Below are 26056 nucleotides of genomic sequence, written 5' to 3'. Positions count from 1 at the left end.
TCTGATGGTTTTATAAGCATCTGGCATTTCCCCTGCTGGCACTCATTCTCTCTCCTGTTACCCTATGAAGAGGTGTCTTCTGCCATGATTGTAAGTTTCCTGAGGTCTCCCCAGCCATACGGAACTGTGAGTTAATTAAACCTCTTTTCTTTCTAAATTACCCAGTCTCAGGTATTTTTTCATAGCAGTGTGAGAGTGGACTAATACACATAGTGTTCCATGGTGTATATGTACCACATTTTCTTTGTCTAGTCTACTTAAATGCCCATCAAGGACAGACTGGACAAAGAAAATTGTACCACTCTTCCATCTTACTTTTTACAGATTTCATTATACTAGAAGGAAATACGGGAGAATTAAAAAGAAAAGAACTCAGAGTATAAGGAAGATCTAAGTATTATACATAACAAAAAAGCCATATAAAATAAAAGATTGATGAATTCAACTACATATAAAATTATGCACAGATAAACTTTTATGCAAAGTCAAATGTCAAAAGACAGAAAAACAAATTGAATTCGTATCACAAAGGCTCACTTTTTTTAATATGTAAAGAACTCCCAAATCAACAGGAAAAGCTCCAATAGTATCAGTCTTGACAGATAGTGACAAAAAGCTCTAAAATCTCAATGGCTTAAACAACACACGCATTTCTCAGCAGTGCTTTGCATCCCTCATGGGTGAGTTGGGGCTGTTTTCCATGTTGCTTTCCTTGCACGACTTATGCCCAGAAGCAGTGGTCTCCTGACACATTCTTGGTAACTGTGGCAGAGGGAAAGAGGCTCTGCAGGATCTGGTGCTGCCAATTAAATGCAGGACTTAAAGTGATGCTGATCAATTCCTCTCACAAACCATTGGCCAGAACCTGTGCCACGGCCCTGCCCAAGCCCCAAAGGACCAGACTGTGCCACATTCTATGTGCTTGGAAGGAGAGAACCAGATGTTTGAGAGCATCACTAAGGTCTGTCACATTACCAATCCATACAGCCTATGACTTATATGGTTTCTCCATTGAAGGTCTAGTCAAAGAAAGACGATGGCAGATTTCATTACATTCCACATGCTGGTTATTAAAGAAGTAAAAAATTCCTCTCTTTCCAAAATTGGTAGTGACATCTTTCTGATCAACAGAGTGAATCTGGGGATCTGTGAGGTAGATGAGTCCTTTTCCATTACCGGTTACCCAACCTAAAAGAGAAATGAACACACCTGAGTATTAAATCCCCTGTAAATGTCCATCAAGTGTTTACAAAAATACACACACACACACACAAACACACACACACTTAAAGAGATACTTCAAAAACTTGGCCATCCTGTGGTTTACAGTTAGTAAATTCCTGGTAAGGAATTTGGATTGCATATTCCAGTTATTAGCTTAAGAATAATTAAATATCGGGCAATTATATTTGTCAAATATGACATCCCCAGATCACCAATTTTCAAGATATTAGAAAGCAATAAAATACACTTAGAATAATTATCAATATCATAATATGGAATATTTCTTTCATGATTCAGAGATTTCTTTAGTGACTTATTCATTAATTCATATACTCATCTGTTCATTCAACAAATACTTATTGAGTGCAGACACTCTACAAAACACTATTTTAGGCACTGGTGGTACCGACTGAACAAGCTAGTCAAAAATCTTTGTACTCATTGAGCTAACATTCTTGTGAAGGGGAACAGATCAAAAGTAAAATATATAACAGAGTGATAAATGCTCTGAGAGTGGAATAGGGAAGGTCTTGGGATGGCCATGGAACCATTACTATAAATAATTATAATAAATCTTACTTACAATTTACATGAAGTATAGGGTATTTTCTAACAAAAATTCTGATGAATAAAATACCAGACAAACTAAAACAAAATTAAAATACTAAGGTAGAATTGAAAAGTAGTCGTATTTAAGTACATAGCTTAAGGATACAGATTTCTGTTCTATAATGACCCCCATTATGAAACCTAACATCACACTTTTAATAAGGGTAAGGGGCTGGAGAAAAGGAAAAGTGGAAAGAAGATTTTGACATGTGAAAAAAATGCAATGAAATATACATCACTCAAATCTACTTGAGTGAAATAAAAAAAGCTGTTACAGATATGCTCTGGAACAAATCCCAACAGAACATAAGCCAGACCCTCTCACTGATTATGTGATACTGTAGACATTTGTGGAAGTTTTGGGCATATTTTTCTTTCAGGAATTATTTGCTATATATAGTAAGATCAATTAAGTTAACTCCAAATAGTAGCCTATACATGGAACAATCTATTAAATAAAGATTAGGGAAGCTAGTTACAAAACTTCACATTTACATATAATATTAAAAATAAAAATAATTCCCAGTTTCACATACCTTGTAAATCGACCACAACATCTCTATGATTAGAAAACTCATAAGAAAAATGGCCATAGGCCAAGCCATATTCTGTGGCTTTGTATTCTGTTTTCACCACTTTCGTGTTATTTGACAATTTTACAAATTCTCCCAGTATGTAAGGCTCCACACTGATACATCCCTTTATTGTCTTGTCCTCTAAAATCTGAAAAATACCAATGAGAAACATTACAGCATAATGGTAAAGGCCACTGTCTTTGGACTTGGGTAAATTTTGGTTTGAACCTAGGCTCTGCCACTTTGCTTCTCTGAGCTTCAATTTCATCATGGGTAAAGTGGGTATAATTATAACTACCTTTTAGGCTTGTTTAAAGGGATTATGCAAGGAAATGCATGTAAAATGCTTAACACGGCATGTGGCATGCCATAGAATTTAAGTTTATTATTATTCACATATTAAACTGCTCACTTAAGATTTAGGCCATGACGTGACCTGTCCTGGAGGCTAGGTTACCAGGACATGAAGTTAGATCATGCTCTGGGACTCTAGGTTGAAATATCAGCTTAAGTGTTTCTATGCTACTTTGTGGAGTTGTTTCAAAGGTTAGAGTTAAGGTTTGCAAACTGCCTGGCACAGTGAGTGACATAAAGAAGGTATGAAATGGATGATAATTATTATTACGATTAGGAAAAGATGGGTCTAAAAATGTCTCCAGCCAATGAAAAAATTACTGCAAGTATGAATGCACTAAGGATCTAATATATTCAGGGTAGCAAGGCATGCTTGATTCAAAGAAGAGAAAACTCAATGGGAATATTTGCCTTTATCTATTGAAATGGGTATGTTAGTGAAGAGAGACTGGTCTTCATGGTCCCAGGAGGGAGAGCTGTAATCCATGGATAGAAGTTAGAGAAAGGTAGATTTGGGCTAAGTCTAAGAACTTTCTAACAATTAGGATTACTTGAAGGTGAAAGGAGAACAATTATTTTTTCTTGCTGAAGGTGTGTAAGCTTTGACTTAGTAATCACTTGGTTGCAAGGGGTGAGGCCAACAGATGTAAAACAGGATTTATGCATCATGTTGAGGGGATAGTTTGTACCAGATACAATCTTTAGGGTTCTTTCTCTCTTCGAAAGTACAGGGACAATGCACAAGGATAGTTTGCTAAACATGCTAGCCTGAATATGTGGAACCAGATACTCAGATTAATTGATATTCAAGTGTGATTTGGAAGATCCAAATGATGTGTTCAGGATAATCTTACCAGTAATATTGTGGATGGGATGTAGAATATCTGGGTGGGAATGTTTTGTTCATAGAGTCTCTTGTTAAATTCTGTCACATAGTGCTGTGCGGTCATCTGCCGCTCCACATCAGTGAAGTGGTGCCAGAGCCCCTTCTGCTCCTTATAGTCTTTCCCAACATACCTATGAACAAAGAAAATCCACACAACAAAATGCGAAAGTGGTCTTACTATGGAGTAAGAGAGAGGAGATCAAAAGACATATGCAGAAATGCTTGAAAGATCTTTCTCTGCCTTAGACAGTGAATATTAGTTATTCTGACTTATCTCAAGATTCAAATAATTTTGTAAGAGCTACTTGAACAATGGAACACACTCATTCTAGCTGACCTAGAATGATACTGATTATGAAGGGAAAGTGTTGCTTAATGTAGAAATTCTCCAGACCTCTGGTAAGACAAGGGGGTCAGCAAAGTATACTGGAATGTGCATGGATTCTGGAGTCAATATCTTCCACTCCCTGCAGTGTGGCCATATATAGTCAGTTCATCAATCTGAAGCCTTCCTCTATCCCTTCCTTTTATGATTACTTCATTCTTATAAATACTTATTATCCATCAACACCTATTATGTGTATAACACTGTGCTAGTCTTGAGTGACTCAAACAAAGTGTGAGACATGATTTGTATATTTCAAGAGCTAATAGCACAGTTGGTGTGGGAAGACACAAGGCAGTAAATGATTACATGCGGAAAGAAGCAAAACAGTGCTGCACTTTACTGTAGTTTATACTTGCTGTAAACTGGTGTGAATTTGTGAGTAATTTCACATGTGCCTAGAGTGACCACCAAAAATCAAGGGGAATTGTTTGAGTCATAGACTTCAACCAGAGTAAACTCTCTCCAGGAATTTCTGAATCCCACATAATAATGGAACTTAAGGAGGCTGTGGTTTTGGCCATTCAGACTCCTGAGGACCAGAAAGGAAATCTGATAGTGGAGGCTGCAGTATGGCCTCAGAAGGCAGCCTGCAGAGGAGCAGTTGTAATAGGGATGCTATACCAGTGCTTTAGGCAGTCCTTCTATGGAGAGACCCCAAGACCTACAGAGGGTTTGAACTAATTCAGAATTTTGTTGACTGATGCCAGAGGTGTGCACAACAGAGTGAACCCTGTGAGTACTGGCTACTGGAGCATTTCCTGAACATTCTGCCAGAAGACCTCCAGTCCTAGGCAGGGGATCATCAATCTGAGAACAGAGGCCCATATCTTCTCTCATCTTGTACCATTTTTTTTCTGGGATCATTTTTCTTTAGTAAGGATTTGTTCATGGTAAACTGCCATGGTCATTTTTCCTTTTAAGCTGCAAATGTCTTTATTTCGCCTTCCTCCATAAAAGAGAGTTGCACTAAGTATATGACTTCCATTGCCTCTGACTTCCATTGTTGCTACGAAGAAACCAGCTGTAGGTCAAATTGACTTTTCTGTGTAGGTAATCTGTCTTTTTTCTTTGACTGCTTTTAAAATGGTTTCTTTGTCCTTAGTGTTTGGAGTTTGACTACTGTGTACCTAGTCAAACTAGGTACACAGGATGTCTGACTGCCCACCTTCTTCCCTTCCTGCTTCCTTCCAGCTTCTTTTCTACTTTCCCTTCTGTCCTTAGGATTCATTGTGATTTCTGTATTTGAAGGTTAGTGTATTTTGGCAATTCTGAAAAATTACCAGAAAATATCTATTCAAATATTGCTTTTGCTCTCTTGCTGTTATTTTCTTCTGATCAGAAATATATTGAACTCTGTCACTCCATTCTCTACGTCTCTTATTCTCAATTTATTCTCATCTCAGGTCCTCCTACGGTGTACTCTGGTGTATCAGGGCTGCTGTCACAATGTGCCACAAACTGGGTGGTGTAAATAACAGAAATTGATTTTCTCACAGTTCTGAAGCCTACAGTAGTCTAAGATCAAAGTTCCAGTGGGGCCATCATCCTGCTGAAGGCTCTAAGGAAGAATCTGTTTCAGGCTCTCTCCCAGCTTCTGGCAGTTCTTTGCTATGAGGCAACATAACTACAATCTTCACATGGCATTCTCTTTGTGTCTGTGTCTATCTCCAAATTTCCTCTTTTTATAAGGATATCAGTCATATTGGATCAGAGGCCCACCCTACTCAGTATGACTTCATCTTAACTTCACCAATTACATCTGCAATCCCTCTATTTCCAAATAAGATCATAGTCTGAAGTACTGAGAACTTCAATATATGAGTTTTGGGAGATACAATTTAAGCATCAGCACATGCCCCTACTGCTTAGACATGTGATTCTGGGCAATTCCTTAACATCTCTGTGACTCAGTTCCCTCATCTGTAAAGTGAGAATAATAATAGCATCTAACCTCAGAGGGTTTTGTGAAGATTAATTGAATTAGCATATAAATCACTTAAAACAGGGCCTGCCTCGCATATGTTTACCATAATAATAATAATAATAATCAATAATCTTTTCAAGAAATGTATTTCCACTGCTTACAGAGTCACTTGATTTCTCTATTTCTATTTATTTCTTACACTATTTGGATTTGAGCAAATAACAAGGCCAACTTTAAATGAAGAGTTATGGCTTATAGGTCTTTTAAAATATACAAATGATATAAAATTATGTCTTAAATCCAATGAAGACCATCTGTGGTTACTAATTTTTCAGGTGAGATTTTGTTTAAAATTTTTATTAAGAACTAAGGCCAAATCAAAAAGTTTCCAGGCATTTACTTCACTGGGGTGTGGTTTTTAAAGATACTCTTTATCCTGGGGATGTAGCCATTCCTGAGTCCCTGCTTGTATGAGTGGTATCTGAACTCATTCCCTTCTGGGTGTAGCTTTTGTCGCTGGCTGCACCCTCACTCCACCCCTGCCTCAAACTCCTATGCGGGATCCCTAAAGGGTTCAGCAACCACTTATATCCCTGAACAGGCTTCATCCCTGGACTCAGGATTTTCCTGCCTTTTTTCAGGCTCACCTATTTACTTAAAAGTGTGCTTTTCATAATTTACCTTTTTTGCCAGCATTTTTAGTGAATATTGAAGGCTCTCTGGCCTGTCATGTGGCCAGGAACTTTATTTTTCTTATCAGTACAGTATGGCCAATAATGTTTACCTGATGGTTTTGAGGTCCTGTAGATAAAACATCCAGCAAAACAGCTGATATAACGTGGGTCCTCAGTATATAGTAACTGTTGTTAATTAATTAATAATGAAAAGAAAGAGAAGTAGAAATCTGGAAATATATTTTGGCCAAGTTTTTCAGCCCCTACAAAGTCTCATGAATGATTACTTAACAGAAGGGCAAGGTTAGCTCATCTTACATTAGTTATACAAATGTTTTTAAGTAATACCTCCCCAGAATTTCTTCTTGATGAAGATGATGAACCCAAAAAGCATTTCTTTGTCTGCCTTTTTTCTTCACAGTCAAGTAGTCCCCCAAATAGACAGCAGTTTCCTGGGCTGTCCACAGTTCAGATTTCTTTGAATATTTTAACAAAAGAGCAGCTGGAAAAAAAAGGTGAAAATGAATCTTATTTTCAAAAGGACATTACAATTCATGAATAAAGCTGATGTGACACAGGTCCTACACCAGCTCACCTGAAATCTTCACTTTTTTATACATTTTTCTCTAATTTTCTTCTCTTCTATGACAACTACAGTATTAAAAAGTTAGTGAGAAATAATAAAAAGGTAACACTTTATAAATTACAATGAGGAATAGCCTTTGGGTCACAAAATCCCTTATTTGTGATGAAAAAGGATTAAGATAAGCATGAAGATTCTATATGAAAGTAGTGGAAAATAAAGGAATTTTAAAATCAGAAAACCCCAGAGACCATTTTGGGACAAGTGACACATGCTTGCAACTTACTATCATTACCTGGGGATCCCAAATAATAGAAGCTACTACTGATGGCAGCTCTGGGAATCCTAGCATTATATATTCAAGTGCACCCTAATTTTCTCTTCTTTAAGTTGAGAAAGTTTGGAAATCACTTGAGAAAATGTAGCTACTGTAAAAACATGCGAACTCAACTGAAAAAAGGAAAAGATAAGACGAAAATGTAGGGGCAGTCTCCACCTTATAGAAAGGAAGAACAGTGCTAAGGAAGAAAACATTTCTTTGAGGAGAAAGACCTACATGAATCCTAAGGAAGGAGTGCAACACTTTGGTTGAAATTAAAATGAAGTGAACAAAGACTTTTGTCTAGGTTGTGAAAATAGATAAATGAATGTGACATATGGGAGAGAAAATACTTAAAGCAAGATAAACTGACAGTTCTGGGAAGGGGATGCCTACGGGCTGGGCGAGATGGTGACCAGGGTTGGGTGACTCAGAGAAGCCAGATGGAAATGGAAGGTGCGTTGTCTGTCCACACGCAGGACGGGTGATAAATTGACAGAAGAAAAGAGGAAGGGAATCATTGTTTTGTTTCTGCCATTTTGGGCCTTGCTTCCTCTAATGTATTTCATCCATAAATTAGCAAACAATAACAAATAACAAGAAAGCAGTTACCTCATTGTAATAAATGTGATTCCAAAATTGCAGAATCTCACAGTTAGTAAGAAAACCCTATTGCTGGAAATTTTTGCTTTTTTTTGGTGACAATGTGATTTGTATTTTAGTCCGACTTCAAGGTGGCGGGCAAAACATTGGAATACTCTGAAGCAGAAGTTCTCAACAGTGGCTTTAAGCAGAATCACCAGAGAGCTCATAAGAAATAATGATCCCTGGGTCCGCACTCCAGACCCATTAGATGGAAATCTCTGGGGTGAGGCATTGGAAGTTTTTAAAAGCTCCCCAGAAGGTTCTCATGTGGCACCAGGGTTGAGAACTGCTATTTAGTAGCCAGTGCTTAGCAATCCATGTAGTTTGTTTCTTCTGGGATGTGCTTCACAATCTTTTTTTTTTTTAATCATTCAAATCATTTTTCTGTATAGTAGGAGGGCATTTTGAGGTGATTCCTGGGCTAAGAGAAGAATCTCCTTCTGTCTTCCTCTCAGCTTCTCTACCACTTTTAAGCTGTGTTAGACATTGACTACTAGGTGGCTCCAGCCCAGGCTTCCTGCTTTGGGCAGTGACATTGGGCTGTTCCTTAAGCAAGAAGTAGCTGCTGATTGCAACAGTAGGGGTACTGTAGTCTGGAAGTTTTTATCCCCCCTAAATTCACATCTCGAAGTTCTAACCCACAAGGTGATGGTGTTGGGAGCTGGAGACTTTGGGAGGCGATTAGGTCCTGAGGGGTAGATTCCTCATAGATGGGATGAGTGCCCTGATAAAAGAGACCCCAGAGAAACCCTTCCCCCTTCCACTATGTGAGGACACAGAGAAAAGGCGCTGTCAATGAACCAGAAAGCAGTACCTTCATCCTGGACTTCCAGGCTCCAGAATTATGAGGAATAAATTTCTGTTGTTCATATGCTACCCAGTTGATGGCATCTTGTTATAGCATCATGAATGCAAGATGAGGACGCACTTGACCAACCAATTGGCTGGCAAGAAACCACTTAGGTAGACAGGTGTAAAAAGTCTCTGCCCAATAGAAAGATGATATTTAACTAGGTCAAACCGTGTCCCCATAGAATTCTAATGGGGAAAGATAGAGAAAAATCAGTTGGTTGGTAAAAAGACTCGAAGGAGAAGATAGATGCTGAGCAGATAATATGGTATCCAGCCTGTTAAAACCACCGGATTGGTAATGAGAATCAATGAAGAAGATAGATGCTGAGTGGATGAGACAGCCTCCAGAGCTGTTTTCAACCCTTAATGATGGCTGTGCCAGAGTCCTCTAAGTTTCCTGTCTCCCTCACTACCTCGTGTGTCCTTAGAGCAAACCTCAAGCATGCAAGGTAGCCTGAGCAAGCCTCTTTACAACCATTAAGGTCCATCACACGGAGTGAGGGAGACCCCTGAAGTATACATTTCTCTGTGAACTCACAAAGCATACCAGGAGTCTATACCTTTCATGAGCTTTAAGTGATCTACATACCAAGCTCTTCAGAGTGCCCCAACATAGCTGCTTCCTGAGGGGGGAACTACTGAAAAGGTTTTACTTACTATGTGCTCGGTGGAGTTGACTGGGCTTAAAAACCCCCGTATTCTTTAGTCTCTGAAACAGCCAATCATGCCTCACTCCTGCCAAGAGCTTTTCAAAGTCATCAGGTTGCAAGGTGCGAGCCTCAAGGATCTCTTGCCTCGTCTTTCCCGGCAATGAAGCCCAAGAACTCCCACTGGAATTCAGATAGGACCAAGGGCTGTCCCCCTCAGAAGAACTGCTGGAAAATGCAGGTGATTTCAGCCACCACGCTGAGGATGCGCTGGAGTTCTGACTGCAGTTTAGTACGTTTCCAGGCTGATTTCCTTCCTCTGTGGTAGTGCAGTCCTCGCTGAGGACAGGGAAGAGGATGTTACCGCTTACAGAGGAATTGGGGATCTCCGCCCTCTGACCAGGCGGCTGTCTCAGAGTGCACAGTCTATGAGAGCCGTGACCATTTGTACAGGGAACATCCGTGCTGTTGAGCAGTTGCCCCTCCTCATCCACTGTGGAGGCATCAGGGTCGATGCCCTGCTCTGCGACTGGACCACCACTTGTTCTGGAGCCAGGATTTTGAACAGGCCAATTAGGGGTGAAGGAGCTATATGGCAGCATGGAAATGTTTCCCAGAGAATTGTGCAGGACCCTGTGAAAATCTAAGGGTGCATCTTTGGTGCTTTCTGCTGTTTCTCCTTCTGGGTCAACCCAAGAGGGACTAGCTTTAAATGTAGGGTCTGCACCTCTTTCACTAATTTCTTCTCCCTGCTCTTCCCCCTGCCTGTCTTTGGCATCACAGTTGGTTTCTGGAAACTCACCAATTATTTCAAAGGCTTCTTCTTTTTGGACTGAAGGATGTGTGTCCATATTCTTGGGGCTACCAGAATCAGAAGACCAAGAAGCAGAACCATATGAGGGTCTGGAGTGAGCAGAAGTATTTCTGGGTCCCATATTTCTGACTTCCTGGATACCTTCTGGAGCTCCTTCTAGAAGCCCTGCACCAGAGGCCAAGAAAGTGCCTGGGGTATTATGAGGCGAGAAGGGTGTCAAGGGCATCTGTTTGTGCAGCTGATTTTGAGAAGGCTCCAAATTGTCATTGTTGGGTTCCTGAAGAGAGAGATCATGAAGCTGTGAACACAACGAATGCACAGCTCTGCCTTCCCTGTCATTCTCTGGCTCCTCAGACAAGGCAGTGGAACACTGAGTGTCCACCAGATGTTCTTTGCCAGGCTCTTTTCTGGCTGACCTGTCATCAATGTGATAATTCACTTCCTCCCAGCTTGCAGAGGAACTAAACCCTGATAAGTTGCTCCAAGCACTGCAACTCTGGCTGCCACTCAGAGACTTATTGAAAACAGCTCCCTCACCATTGCTGTAGTCCGATGGCTCAGTCTCAGTCTCCACATATTGATCCAGGGAGACTTGAAATGCATCAGAATGGGTCCAGTTTCTCCTTCCTCCCCTTCTGAGTTCCCTCTGAACATTCTTACCCATTAGGGAGGAAGATATTCCTGTGGCTCTTTGACAATGTGGCTTTTCTTGAGTAGTACTCACAGTATCTATGTTTTTTGTTTCTGTTTTTAGAGCCGTGATACAGACTCCTGTTTTTGCATCTTTCTGTTCATTTTTGTTGTTTCCACAATCACTTTCAAATACTTCACACACCGAAGTATGGTGCTGTGAATAGATGTCAAGGATTTTTTGGAAATCCCCTTGCCCATGTAAGATAAGTTTATCTAACCTGCACTTGAAACTCTCTGGAACATAAGATCTGTCATCTACATTTGAGAAGCTTTGAACTTGTAAATGTTCCTTCACCTGGGCAATCACAGACACAATTTCTTCAGACAGAGCTTCTCTGTCCTGACTTCTGGAGGAAGTGCTGAAATTGTACAGCTTCCCCATTGCTTCCTTACAGAGCTGACTCGCTGCATGGACCATCCCTGTCTCCCCATGGAGCCTTCTGTGCACTGTGGTGAGACCGAAAGCAGCTTTGACAAAGCTGTGAAGCTCCTGTTTTCCAGTAACAGGCTCATCATCTCTCTTGGTGAGGAGGCCAATCTCAAAGGCCTCTTTGGCTTCACACAGATAAAAGTTTTTCATTTCTGGAGGACAGTCATTTGAACTAATATAAGACAATAAACACGTGCCACGGATATTCTGGGAAAAATACCAAATACCAAATTAGATATTGAATTGAAAACTGGAAGTGAATCAGGACAAACTTTTCATTTCTGGAGGATAGTCATTTGAAATATTATAGAAAAATGAACATATGCCACATACATTCTAAGGAAAACGTACAGGCAAACATTGAGTTAAGGACCCGAGGCCTTTTTGGTGAATCAGAAGCAGGGATGGGGATATAAGCGACTGGCTGGCATGAAGGGGTAAGAAATTAGCTTCAATTACCATCCTATTGTATCTTTGATACATTTTGATTAAAGATGATAGGCTTGTGTTTGTTGCTGTTGTTAGTTTTAACAGAGTCTATCCATGGAAATGGATATAAGTTTCTCTATGCAAATAAGGATGCTATATATGAATATATCTTTCATTTAATAGTTGAAACAACAGGGCATTGGTTTCCAAATGTATCTGTTCATTTGAATCACCTGGACAATATTCCAAAATTAAAGATTTTTGGATACCAACCCCAGAGATTTGCATTTAGTGGATCTAGGGTGGAGCTCAAAAATGTGTAGTATTTTTTTCTTTTTTCTTTTTTTTTTCTTTTCTTTTTCTTTTTTCTTTTTTGAGATAGGGTCTTGTTCTGTTACCCAGGGTGGAGTGCAGTGGTGCAATCTCAGCTCACTGCAAACTCAACCTTCCAGGCTCAGGTGATCCTCCCATCTCAGCCTCCCCAGTACCTGGGACTATAGGCGCAAACCACCACACCTGGCCAATTTTTATTTTTTAATTTTTTGTAGAGACAAAGTCTCACCATGTTGCTCAGGCTAGTCTTGAAATGTTGGGCTCAAGCCATCCTCCTACCTTGGCCTCCCAAAGTGTTGGGATTACAGGCGTAAGCCACCATGCCTGGCAGGAATATGTATTTTGAGAAGGTTCCTTGGGTGATTTTGATGTGCACTCAGGCTTGGGAACCATTGCTTCACAACAGACAACATTCTATCCTTGGGCTGAATTAATTTAGCTCCTAGTAGGCTGTCAAAACTCTGACCAATAAAATTTTTCCATATGTGGTGTAGAGTCTTATCACAATTGCCACTGATGAGACACAAAGCCTATTTGAAGGTTAAACCTTTCCCTTCTCACTGGTTACATCAGAAAGCACCCTGGGAGAGGTCCTGTGGGGGTTTGAGGAGTGGCTGCATTCTGTTTACCACAGCTGTGAGCACGAAGAGCGGTGTGTAGGCACTGAAGGCAGCTGCCAGCTTGCAGGCTTCTGCAGCGGACAGCAAATGGTGGTCAAACTCCTTCAGCAGGCTCTGTGAGAAAACAGGAGGCTAAGTGGAATGGAGATAATTAATTATCGATGAGCAAAAAACAGGCTATGAAATGGTTTTGCTTTTCTTTCATGATTTCAAGGGACTCCTCACTGCAACCCGTTCAGAACAGCGTCAAGAAAGAGTAAGCGGGTCTAAAGACCAAAAGTTGTTGACTTTCCTTTTTCCCAGCAGACACACACCTGCACAAAATAATTTGGGTGAGCTTCTTTGGAGGATGGTGGCAGTTCTTCGTTCAAAGGAACTGAACATTTTGCAGCCAGATTAATTGATTTCTGTACTGCTCTTGGCAAAGAGCCCTTTAATTGATGATTTCACAGAAATTAGAATTCATTTATTAATTCTATAAATATGTAAGGAGTACCTCCACATTCCAGGGCCTGTTCTAGACACAGGGGAGATAGCAGACAGTGAGCCCTCATGGAGCTTACTTTCTGTTGTGGGGGTGGGATCAGTCAATATACAAAACAAGTAAAGTGCACAGTATTTGAGATTATGATAAGTGTTCTGGAGAGAAAATAAATGGAGAAGGGGTTAGGGAGGTCCAGGATGGGAAGGAAGTTTGCAATTTTAAATGGTCATCAGGGATAACTTCAGTGAACAAGGAACATGATCCTCCTGTTTTGGTCAAACAGAAAAAGCAACATCTTAGATTCAGATTACCATCAGCAAGCTGTATGTGTTCTTTTGCTACACTAATTAGTATTGAGCATGGTTACCATTGCGATTTAATGGTATCTTTAATAATGGGTCTTGAATAAAAATGGCAATATAGACAATAATAAAAACTCCATTTAAGCACAGTGTGAAGAACAGCAGAACATCCTTGTCACTTCTCTGGGCTGGTCAGAGATTTGGGCTCAGCTCCCAGTTCTCTCTCTTACTGGTTGTGTAAACTGCAGAGGTTAGTTAGTTTCTCTGCACTGCATTTTATTTTTCTCTAAAATGGAATGATACACTTTGCTCTACCCTCCTCATAGGGCTTTATGTGGATATACATATACTTTCTTGAGTCGTAAAGTGATATATAAAAATTAGCAGTCATTATTATCAAGGACGAGAGCCTGGAACAAGGGACTGATGCTCTGATTTGAACAGATGATGATTACAAAGTTTTAAAATTATTACCCCTTTATCATCAAGATGGCCCAAGTTTGGAAACTGAATTTTGTGATACTTTGAAAGGAAAGAAGTGAGGCTCAAAATCATTTTGTTGGTATTCATTCATTCATTCATTCACCAGTAACTTTCTGAGCACTCTCTGAGTGTCTAGGCGCTCTCCCAGTGCTAGGCGCTGGGATAATAAAGCCAAATAGGACCCCACAAGACTCCTCCCCAGGATTCCCCCCATTTGTCTAGGAGGGGCAGCACTGAGCTCCCTGCCTCCCAATCTCCCGAGAAAGACACCCACTAACCAACCACCAAGGACACCATTGACAGTTTTACAGGTGATGCCACTCAGTGTTATGATAATTACCAAATTAATTTGTGGATTGTTTTTAAACTTTTCATAATCGTTCTTGCTCATGGAAACAAAGATGTCTGCCAGTATACCTAGCGATGTGGAGAGGCCCTGTAAGAAAAACACAGACAAGTCACAGATTGGGAATTCACAGTGGATTACTGCTCTCATCCATGGCCTAAAGGCTATGATTATCCCTCCATATGAACTGTTTGCCTATTAATATTTTATTACTATGACATTGGAGATACTATTTTTAAAAATCAACATATAATAATTATACATGTTTATGGGATACAATGTGACATTTTGACATATATATACATTGTGTAATAATTAATACCCTGACTTGGAGATACTTTTAAATTGGCTGCCACAGAGCTTGAAAGATCAACACATCCTAGGGCACATGGGCCTAATGTAAACGTAGCTACTTCTCAGTTGGGTTTCACTGGATGACCAATACTAACTTGTCCCTACTGCTAGGCCTGAATAACTGGCCCAAGGAAGAGTTCATATCACAGTCTGTATTGTAAAAGAATCATAGACAGCAATTGCTTACACAGCTCAGGGAAATGTAATAACCAGATGTTTCAGATAATGAGACTATTCCCACAGAATTCCAGAAAATGAAAATGTCAAGTAGGAAGGCAGATGACCTTTCTCAATTTCTTGAATAAAGGTGCTATAGAAACAATGGAAGTCTTCACCCACTCAACTCAAGAAAACTGATTTTACATATAAGCAACTTGGTCATCTCAACTTTGCTATGCAATCAAGTAAAGACGAAATATATAACAAAACAGATAAATGAATGGACCAGTAGAGATAAATATATAAATGGACAGTTACAAATGATTATAAAAACACCATCTATGTGCCAAGAGTCTAGCTGTGAGTGAGGATGAAGCAAGACACAGAAGTACTAACTGTACCTGGCCCTACGCTTGTGAAAAATAAATAAAAATAGGACAGATGAAATCGATATATGAGAAATGGAATTGTGTCATAAAGAGATAATCATCCAAAGACAAATACAGGAAAGGAGAAAAAGAAGCACTAGACAAACCACCTTTTTATCCGGCTGAGGAAGTGCCAAATATCCTACAATGGAGGCCCATATTAACTCTGCTGCTTCGTACCACATCCCTGAAAAAAAAAGAGGGGCAGGAAGAGGGACAGGGGAGGAACAGCTAGTATCTGTGCCCTTGTATGAGAGAAAACCTTTGAAAATGAATACAGAAACAAGGCTCATTAGATTCTGTTAGGAAAACCCAGGCTTAGATTAGACTGACACAGCAATGTTTTTCCAGTTGTAATATAGACAATTTTTCCATTTCAGTGGGAAACAGAATTATTATATATTCGTATTTATAACATGTGTAATATATGTAGTTATCTTAGTTTTTTACAAAAATAATAATTGCCACCTCCTGTTAAAATTTCTCAAACCCTTATTTTGCATTCTAAAGTATATTAGCATTCTATAAACTTGAAAAATTCATGGATACCTTAAGGAATGAGCAAAAACAGTGTCACATTGGGTATAGTATAAGGTGTCACCATATCACATGGAGTCCTGCTGAACTGAGTCGGGTGCTAGAAATAACACTGGGAACCCTACAGTTAACATTACAATATACAACCATGAACCTATCTAACTCACTAGAAAAAAAACATTTTATTAATATTTGTGACACTCCTAGGATCTTAAATGCCATTCTCCTTTCGATGAGGAAACTAAGGCAAGTGGAAATTAACAATTTTAGCCAGATAGAAGAGGAAAATTCCACAGCGAAACCATGCAGCCAGGCTTTGTAAATGAGCCTTGAGAAATGCAAGTTTTAGGTGATGGTACCCAGCTTTTGCAGAATCTGCCCTCTGATCTGTATACAGACTGACTGCACCAGGACCTTGTCACTTTCATTTCTGTACAGCCAGGTACCTAAAAGAAAAGAGGAAAAATTCCCTTGAATTATCAGAGATATAGCCTTGCAAATTAAAACTGTTTTCACAGAAGTCTTCATGAGCACATGTGACATCATTTTGAGAGACAATCTCGTCTCTACATTTAGAATCAGTTCCAAACTTCTTGCTGTAGCCTAAGGCTCTGCAGGAACTGACTCCTGTCTGGTCTCCAGTTCCCCCACTTACTCTCTGTCCACTCTACTTTATTTTGCCTCCTTGTTATAGGGCTGGCCTCTTGCTTCATGGCAGCTGCACTTACCACTAGCCCTGCTTGGGATTCTCTTTCCTCTGGCTTCTTAAGAGGCCAGATCCTTCTCCTTCAGGTCTCAGCCTCAATGCTTTTCCTCAAAGGCCTCCACAGATTAATATTTCTACACTGTTACCCCCACTGTCTTATGGTTGCTTTGCAGAGGGTGGGGTGGATCCCATCTGAGAAAAATTTGTTTGGATGTCAAAACTGATGACTCCACACATGTACCAAGAGGTATGAGAAGATTTATTCCTCACATAATGAGACCTTCTAGGGTAAGTCAGGCTGGCACCCAAGCTGCTCCTTTGACTCAGGCAGGGAGTGGTGAGTGGCTTTGCTTTTCACTGTGATTGGGGTGTGGGGCTGGGAAAAGGTTCCTGTAAGCTGGGTTTGGGTGTGTGGATGAAAGGGCTTTTTGTTGTTTGTTTGTTTGTTTTAATTGGCCTGTCCAGTGTGAGGCAAAAGTAAAAAAGGCTGTGGCCTGAAAACTGTCAGTGGTCAAACATCAAAAATAGAGGCAGACTCTTTACTACCCCCTTACTATTCTCTGTCACATCAGATAATATTTATTTTCTTCCTAGCTTTGAATCCTTGTGTGTGTGTGTGTGTGTGTGTGCGTGCACACGTGCGCACACGCGCACATGATGGCAAGAGTGTATATTGTAGTTTAGTGATGGTGGCCACAAGTGAGCGGTGTGTGGTTAATATTTGGATTCCAAACTGTCTCCCCACTAGAAATGTCCACAAGTTTCAGGGAGTTTGAGACCTCACATCTAAGCATGCTGTTTAAAAGTCCAGTGGAAACTGTGCTCAACTTATTGGTAAACTTGCTAACTTAAATGCCCAGAAATTCAGACAAGATATCTGAAGGCTTAAGTTATTTGTTACCTAACTATTAGGACTTGCTTCCTTTCATGGATAATTAAATATTGAAAGAAAATCCATTTTGAAACAAGTTTTTATTAAAGTTCTTATGTACCAAAAATCAAATCTATTTTCTGAACCATTTAAATCAATAAAGCCGAAGCAGACTCTTCTGAACTTAGAGGCTTTTATTTCCAATCACAATTTTGTTTAAAAGCTGCTGTTGAACCTTTCTAACGCCCACTGAGTTATCTGCCTTGACAGTGACTGTCCATTAGATAACACACTCTGTACGGAAGCAGGCCAATAGTAGGTTCCTTGTCTTGTTTTTTTTTTTTTTTTTTTTTTTTTTTACTTAGAGAAAACAGAGACACAGAGACGTAAGCTGCTTGATCAAAGCTTCTTCATTCATCAGTGGCAAAGCCAGCTCTAGATAGCTCTGGAAACATCTAATGTATAGTAACTATTAAGTCACTAAGTTGTTATTAAATGAGTGTTCTGTTCGGGGCTGAGGTAAAGGTCATTGTGAAGATATGAAAGTACTCACCTGTTGCTCCATTGTTGCTTATTAGACTGCTCAGAATATACTCTGCTTTTAAAAGTTTTCCTGAAAAGCAGCAACCAAATGCCACACAATTAGCTTTGAACATGCACTTAATTACAAGTCGTTCATGTTCTAAGATTGATATATTGCAGCAGGAACTGTAACCTCCTTTGGAAGCATTCCATTTTATAATTTAAAATCAATAATGACATCATCTACAAAACTGAGAAAGACGAAGTTTTCCTAAGTTGGTAAGGTGGGAAGTTGGACAGTATCTGAAATGGCAATTAGATTCATATGTATGTGATAATTCATTCACATAGAGCAGGGCTTGAGGAGTAGAGGCAAACTTTTGTAACAGGCTGTGTCACCTCCCTGTGAAAGCTATACTTCAGGAAGTGGAATAGAGTTGCCCATGGACAGGAACGAGTTATGGAATTATCAGGAAGGAATTTGGGGGTGGGGAGTGAGGAGCTTCTTTCTCAAATTTTTACTTATTTTTGTTACTACCACATAGGAAGGGCCTATTCTATGGACACCTGTTGGAAACACAATTGTTTATCCTTTTAATCAAACATGCCTTTTTCTAGGTGCCTCTAAGGCCTACATGATCTGGCTTCCATGACTTCTTTGACCTCACCTCTAACTACTTATTCCTTCCTTCTCGGCCCTCTACTTCAGTCACAGTGGCCTCCTTATCATCCCTTGAGTAGACCAGGCTCATTCCCACATCAGAATTTTTGTATTTACAATTATTTCAGTGTGTAATGCTTTCATCCTAAATATCTGCAAGGCTTCCTCTCTTCTTCTTCAGGTCTTTGCTCAAATGTCACTGTCTCTGAAGGCCTCCCCTGACCATCTTACTTTAAATTACATACATAGACATACACTCTGGCTATGGTAGGTTGTATTTCCAAAAACGGCCACACCAATATGTTCCATTCTTCACATTCGTTTGCAATGATGACCTGGTCATTTTTCCATCAAAAAGTGGAATCTAGAGTTTATTTCCCTTCACCTTGAACACAACTGGCCCTGTGACCTGTTTTGACCAATGGAATGTGGCAGAAATCTGGGCGTTAAGGGATCTATAAATTCTGCCTTCCCTTCTTGGAACTTAGCCCAATGCTCTAAGGAAGCTGAGGCTGCCACATGGAGAGACCCACGCAGAGGACAGCTGAGGCCCTCTCCTGAGGCCTCCGCTGGGCTCTTAGCTGGCAGCCAGTACCAAATGCCTAGTGTGTGGATGAGACCGTTCCAGACCTTCTAGCTATCCCAGCTTCCAGCTGACAGTACTTATAATAATCACCCAAACTACAAATTATGAGACTGAATAAATTATTACTGTTTTAAGCCACTAAGTCATGGAGTGGCTTGTAACATAGCAATGGAAAAATCATGCACTTAAAAGTGGAGTACTACTATAACAAAAACTTTGGAGACTTGAAGGGTGTTGCAGAGACAAAAGGCAGTGAAGAAATTGTTCCTGGAAGTTTGAGAAAGGGAACAGACATTATATGGTGTTGTAAAGTTTGGCAACATGGTCTCCAGGAGTAATGTGGAATGTAGCAAAATGTAACCAGTGGACTTGGTGTCTAGCTAAGGAGATACCTAGGAAGGATATTGAAAGTGCCAAAGTGTATATCTTTTAGTTATCCAAGATAAAATACAGGAAGAAAGCGATAATCTAAAGAAGAAACTACAGTAGTCCCCTCTGTCCCCAGTTTCCCTTTCTGCAGTTTCAGTTACCAGCAGTCAACTGCAGTCCAAAAATATTAAACGGAAAATTCCAGGAATAAACAATTCATAAGTTTTAAATTGTGTGCCGTTCTGAGTAGCATGATGAAATCTCATCCTTCCTGGGACATGAACCATCCCTTTGTCCAGAGGATCCATGCTATCTATGATGACCACCCATTAGTCACTTAGCAGCCCTCTCCATTATCAGATCAACTGTCTGTCAGGTAATGCAGTGCTTGTGTTCAAGTCACCCATATTTTACTTAACAATGGCCGCAAACAACAGGAGTAGTGATGCTGGCAATTTGCATATGCCAAAGAGAAGCTGTAAAGTGCTTCTGTTAAGTGAGAAGGTGAAAATTCTCAACTTAATAAGGAAGGAAAAAATTCATATGCCAAGCTTGCTAAGGTCTATGGTAAGGATGCATCCTCTATCCAAAAATGGTGAAGAAGGAAAAAGAGATTTATGCTAGTTTTGCTGTCACATCTCAAACTGTGAAAGTATGGCTACAGTGCGTGATAGGCGCTTAGTTAAGATGGAAAAGGCATTAAATCGGTGGGTAGAAGACATAAACAGAAATGTATCTTGATTAATGGCAATTGGGTTTGGGCATCTACTGGGGTCTTGGAACGTATCCCCCATGAATAAGGGGGGACTACGGTATTCCATTTTTAAGCAAGATTTAGGGAAAATAGAGATGGCCCAGAATAGTCTTTCCAGACAGCAAGACATTCTGAAGATAAATTTAAAATATTAAAACCTGGGGCAAAGGTCAAATTCAGGGCACTGGCAGTAAAATGTGACCTTAGGGTCAAGATCAAACCAACGGCGTGGCTGTAAAACACTTTGTTAAGACCTCAGACCCTCTGACCAAGCGAAAGAGCTTCTAAGAATCTTAAGGGTGCTGTCCTGTATCCCTTTGGTTTGTTGCCCAAAGTAGCATTCAAAGATAAATGTAGGCATTTTTTTTCTAATTTAATATGTTAAAAAGCTAGAAAGTATTTAAAGGAATTATATCAGCTTGATTTAAGAAGGGCAGAGACAGTTCAAAATGAAAAGAGACATCTGGGAGTCAAACTTTCTATAGGCATGGAGCAGGCTGAGATGTTTTCATAAAAAATATTTTGTGGGCCGCGGGCACGGTGGCTCATGCCTGTAATCCCAGCACCTTGGGAGACTGAGGCGGGTGGATCACCTGAGGTCAGGAGTTCGAAACCAGCCTGACCAATATGGCGAAACCCCATCTGTACTAAAAAAATACAAAAAGTAGCCAGGAAGGGTAGCATGCACCTGTAGTCTCAGCTACTCCAGGAATGGTAGCATGCACCTGTAGTCTCAGCTACTCGGGAGGCTGAGACAGGAGAATTGCTTGAACCCAGGAGTTGTAGGTTGCAGTGAGCTGAGATCGCACCATTGCACTCCAGCCTGTGTGATAGAGTCTCTCTATGTATGTATGTGTATATGTATGTATTTTATAGACAAGGAAGGATGATTCGGAGGACAAATCTAAAAGCTGAGGCGAACCATTCTCAAAGAGAAAAAGTGAGCCCTAATCAAGAAATAATTCTTGTCCTCACATCAGGAAGACTTGGGATATATGCCTGGCTAGATTTTAGATTAATATGAACCGTGACTGCTGCGTGACTCTCATTTCCCCACTTTTGCACAGAAGCGCCTATTGAAATTATCTTTTCCTGTATCCCCATTGCATGTCAGTTGTGTTGGAAGGTAGATAACTTGTCTTTTAGTTCACAAGTCTCTGTGTCCCCAGAAGAAGTACCTGAGAAGACTTGTTTGTCCCTAAACCTACTACAGAGGATAAGATCTTAAGCTTTGAACCTGAACCCTTAATGGCACGAGGCCCTGAGGGAGGAGTGAGTGTATTTTGCACGTGAGAGGGATGTGTATTATTGTAGCCAGAACATGAGCTGTGATTAAATTATTTTAGGCCACTAACTTTGGGGAGTGGCTTGTTGCAAAGCAAATGATCACCAAAACACTGCCACCGTTTCTCACCTCTGCTTTATTTTTCTTTGTCATTTATTGCCTTAAGACACATTGTATATGTTAATTATTTCCTCATTGCCTGGGTCTCCGCAGCAGAGTGTGAACTCTAAGACAGTAGGAGGTTTTGTCTGTTTTGTTCACTGCCCTGTCCCATGTACTTCTAACAATGCTTGCAACAGGGCAAATACTCAATAGATATTTGTCATTCATCCAAATACATGTTTGAATTGTGCCAGGGACTGTGCTAAGACGTGGAGATGGAATGATGAACAAGACAGAGCCCCTGTCTTCAAGGTAATAATAGTAATAATAATAACAATAAGAGCTACCGTTTATTACGTGTTTACTATGTGACAGACATTGTTCTAAATTATATCTAAGCACTGTATTGTCTTCATTTCACAAATAAAGAAATGGGCCTTGCAGAGGATAAGTATCATTACCAAAAGATATGAACCAAGGCAGCCTGCCATGAAAGTCCAAACTCACCAGTGCTAAACTGCTTCCCAGAGATACCACTATTTCAGATTAGTTGTCCAACATGATATTTTTGTAGGGGACCATTTTTAGCCATGCAGGATATAATTTTCTTTCCTCACATTCTCTTTCTGTCATTAGAGGAGGGAACATATAGCATGAAATAATATCTGCAGTTTTTAGAGTTTCTCATCTTGTCTCCTTCCCTTACCAATTTTTAAAGTTACTGTCCTCCCTCCCTTTCTCTCTACCTCTTTCCTTTCATCCTTCCTTTCCTCTTTCTTTCCCTTCTGCCTTTCTTCCTCTTTTCTTCCCTCCCTCCCTTTCTAATTTTCTCTCTGTTTTAAAACCTCATTGTTTTGCTATTTTTAATTTTTTTATAGTTCTATCTTCTCCCCCAACTTGAACCACTTGAAGATAATGAACCATATCTTGATCATCTTTATAACTATCCTAAAGGCCTAATGCAATTGTTGGCACATAGCAGGCTTTCCACATATATTTGTCCAGAAAAAGAAAGAGAAAGAGAGAATAAAAGAAAATTAGTATCTGAAATCATGGCTTACAGTCTAATTAAATTTATTCATACCAATATATTTAAAAAGAGAGATATCAAATGAAATACCTACACAAATAAATTTATCAATGCAATCTGTATTTTTAAAAGATATATTTCTAATTAGGTTTTGTTGCTAAGAATGGGCATTTAAAAATATTGACTTTGTATTCATGAACCTTGTTAATTTTTTTAATTCTAACACTGTGGATTTCTTGGAGTATTCTATGTGTGCAGCCATATTGTCTACAAATCATACTGTTTTTGTTTATTCATTTCTAGCCTTTATACCTTTTATTTCCTTTCATTTTCTTATTGCCTTGAGAGGACTTCCGGGAAAGTATCAAATAGAAGCAGTAATGAGGTACTTTTTTTCTTGACCTGACTTAAAAAGGAATTCTTATAATTTTTCATCACTGGTTTTGCTGGAGGCTTTCAGTTACTTCCTTTTATCAGTTTAAGAAAGTTCCCTCCTATGCAGGGAGGAACTTATCATTTTTCAGCTCCAACTTATCTTTCAGTTCCAATCCACCCTTCAATACCTGCTTTGTGATCATGGGGATGGATCTGGTATACATTTCCCCTTTGTCAGCTGGCAAGATGGTAAGCCTTGTCATCGTGGGGTGTGGAAGGACGCTGCATGTGAAGGGTGCTTCTCATCCTGACTTCGTGTGCTCCTCTGGCCAGGCCACTGCGGGTACCACTTCCTAAATGCCTGACTCCTACAGCACAGGCTTTCATAGCTTTCCCTGTGCCTGACTCCTGCAACATAGGTGACTTCTGTAGCATCTGTCTCCTCAGTGTGCAGAGGTCAGCCGAACCTGGCAGTCAGTCCTCTCAGCTGACTTTACAGTGGAGTGCTGTCAGTTAGGCTCCTCTGGTGACCAGTTTCCCCTGGCACTCTGTAAAGGCAGCTTTGTGGTGAGTTCTAAGGCACAGCGCCTCCCCGTGGACGGCTTCCCCCAACATTCAGAAGGTGGGTTTCCAGCGAGTTCTGCCAGCATGGAACCTTGGTGACTTCTCTGCCATGCGGCGAGCCATGTCTGTGCCTTCTCCAAAAAGTCTTGATCTCAGCCATGGTGTGCATAGGTATGAGGACCAGGAGCTCTTTTTTAGGTGTTCTATCTGAGTCCAGGGAATAGTGGCTATACCTTAAAATTGCTATCCTGCACTCTTTAGAGTTCTTCTTTAGAGTTCTCTTTACTTTTCACTAGCCAAGCCCTCATTACTCTAATCCCCTGAAATAGCAATTCTTTGTACTGAACTTTCCTTGTTCAAATTACTGTGTGGTTTCTGTCACCTGATTACATTTCTATCCCTAGTTTGCATTTTTAACCTAAGTCGGTTGAAAATTTTATTAACTTTAAAAAATCTATTTAGGTGAACGCATACTTTTTCTTCTATATTCTGTGTATGTGGTGCACTAAATGAATAGATCTAAAAATATTTAACTATCAGCCAGGCACAGTGGCTCATGCCTATAATCCCAGGACTTTGGGAAGCTGAGGCAGGAGGATTGCTTGAGGCCAGGAATTCAAGACCAGCCTGGGCAACATAGACCTCGACTCTACAGAAAATAAAAAAGTTAGCTGGGCATGGTGGCACATGCCTGTAGTCCCAGGTACTTGGAAGGCTAAAGTGGGAGGATTGCTTGGGCCTGGAAGGTTGAGGCTACAGTGACCCATGATTGCACCGCTGTACTCTAGCCTGGGTAACAGAGTGAGATCGTGTCCCAAAAAAATAAAAATAAAAATAAAACCCACTATCCTTATACATCTGGAATAAACCTTCCTTGATTGTAATGCATTATTAATTTAATACAATGTTGGTCAATTTGGTAATATTTTAAGATTTTTTGCACCTTATTAATTAGATAAGTGATATTGCTATATAATTTCTTTTTATTTTAATCTTATACGGCTAATGTATTTACCACATTCTTTAGTCATCATCTTTTTTTACTCTCTAATTCTTCATTCTAAGTTCAATTTTCTCCTTAGAAAAATGCATCCTTTAGTGTGTATGTGAGTGTGTGTGTGAATGAGAGAGAGCTGTCTTGAGAATAATTCATTTTTAGTCAATCAGGTCTGAAAATGTCTATTTTATCTTCACTTTTGAATGACAATTTTGCTAGGTATAAAATCCTAGGTCGAAACCTATGTCCTCTCAAGTTTTTGAAGATTCTCTTGCTTTCTGGACTCTTAATATTGATAAGATATCTTTTGTTAGTCTAAATATACTTCTTATATTAATCTGTCTTTTCTGTCTGTTTAAGACTTTCTTATTGTTTGATTTTCTATAGTTTACCACATTAGATATGGTCTAGATGTGAATTTATTTAAAAATATATATATATATTTTTGAGACAGGGTCTTGCTCTGTCACTCAGGCTGGAGTGCAGTGATATAATCATGGCTCACTGCAGCCTCAACCTCCTGGGCTCAAGAGACCCTCCCACCGTAGCCTCTGGAGTAGCTGAGACTACAGCTACATGTCACCACACCTGGTTGATTTTGTTTATTTTTTTGTAGAGATGAGATCACCCTGTGTTGCCCAGGCTGGTCTTGAACTCCTGGACTCATGCGATCCCTCCCTCCTTGTCCTCCTAAAGTCCTGGGATTACAGGTGTGAGTCACCATGCCCGGCCTAAAACTTTTTTGCCCAAGGCTAGATATACTTCTTCAGTGTAAAGACATAATTTTCTCCAATTCTGAGTCTAGTTAGTCCTGCTAGAAGTCTTCCTATGCTTCTGTGTTTTTTTCAATCTCTTTGAGTTTTTTAAACTTCTCTATTTTCATCTGCTTGGCTCTCTGTGCTTCATTTTCAATATTTTCTTTAAGTACAGTTTCCAGTTTCATAATTTTCTCCCTCACTGTTAATGGTATTGCAGGAGTACATTTCTGGTAGGTCAGTTATGGGGTTGGAACATCTGAGAAACTGGCTGTAGAAAATGTACCTTGATTTTAAGGTTGTTAGTGGTCATTTGTCCCAGGTGGGCAGCCAGGCACATGTTTAGAATCTTTAGATGATCCCTTGCTAGTCAAGCAAATTTCATAG

General features: G+C 39.9%; 1 protein-coding gene across 5 annotated transcripts in view; it reads right to left on the bottom strand.

Moving 5' to 3' along the window:
- Positions 1-467: 467 nt before the first annotated feature.
- Positions 468-26056, bottom strand: part of ALPK1 (alpha kinase 1) — a 157791-nt gene continuing 132202 nt past the window's right edge. For 3 of the 5 annotated variants that reach the window (XM_032145551.2, XM_058436642.1, XM_032145537.2), the window contains exons 6-15: positions 18223-18282; positions 16452-16538; positions 15666-15742; positions 14609-14704; positions 13009-13131; positions 9691-11824; positions 6983-7136; positions 3617-3779; positions 2370-2556; positions 468-1188 (exon numbers count right to left, since the gene is read on the bottom strand). In XM_032145551.2, the coding sequence (XP_032001442.1) occupies positions 989-1188; positions 2370-2556; positions 3617-3779; positions 6983-7136; positions 9691-11824; positions 13009-13131; positions 14609-14704; positions 15666-15742; positions 16452-16538; positions 18223-18282 (3281 nt within the window). In that variant the 3' untranslated portion in view covers positions 468-988. The remainder of the gene's footprint in view (positions 1189-2369; positions 2557-3616; positions 3780-6982; positions 7137-9690; positions 11825-13008; positions 13132-14608; positions 14705-15665; positions 15743-16451; positions 16539-18222; positions 18283-26056) is intronic. The other 2 variants (XM_032145552.2, XM_032145553.2) reach the window with 2 other exon arrangements.

This window comes from Hylobates moloch, unplaced genomic scaffold (assembly GCF_009828535.3).
Source record: "Hylobates moloch isolate HMO894 unplaced genomic scaffold, HMol_V3 SCAFFOLD_3, whole genome shotgun sequence".
Lineage (NCBI taxonomy): Eukaryota > Metazoa > Chordata > Mammalia > Primates > Hylobatidae > Hylobates > Hylobates moloch.
The sequence above is the reverse complement of the archived record's forward strand: the minus strand, read 5'-3'. Positions and strand labels throughout refer to the sequence as shown.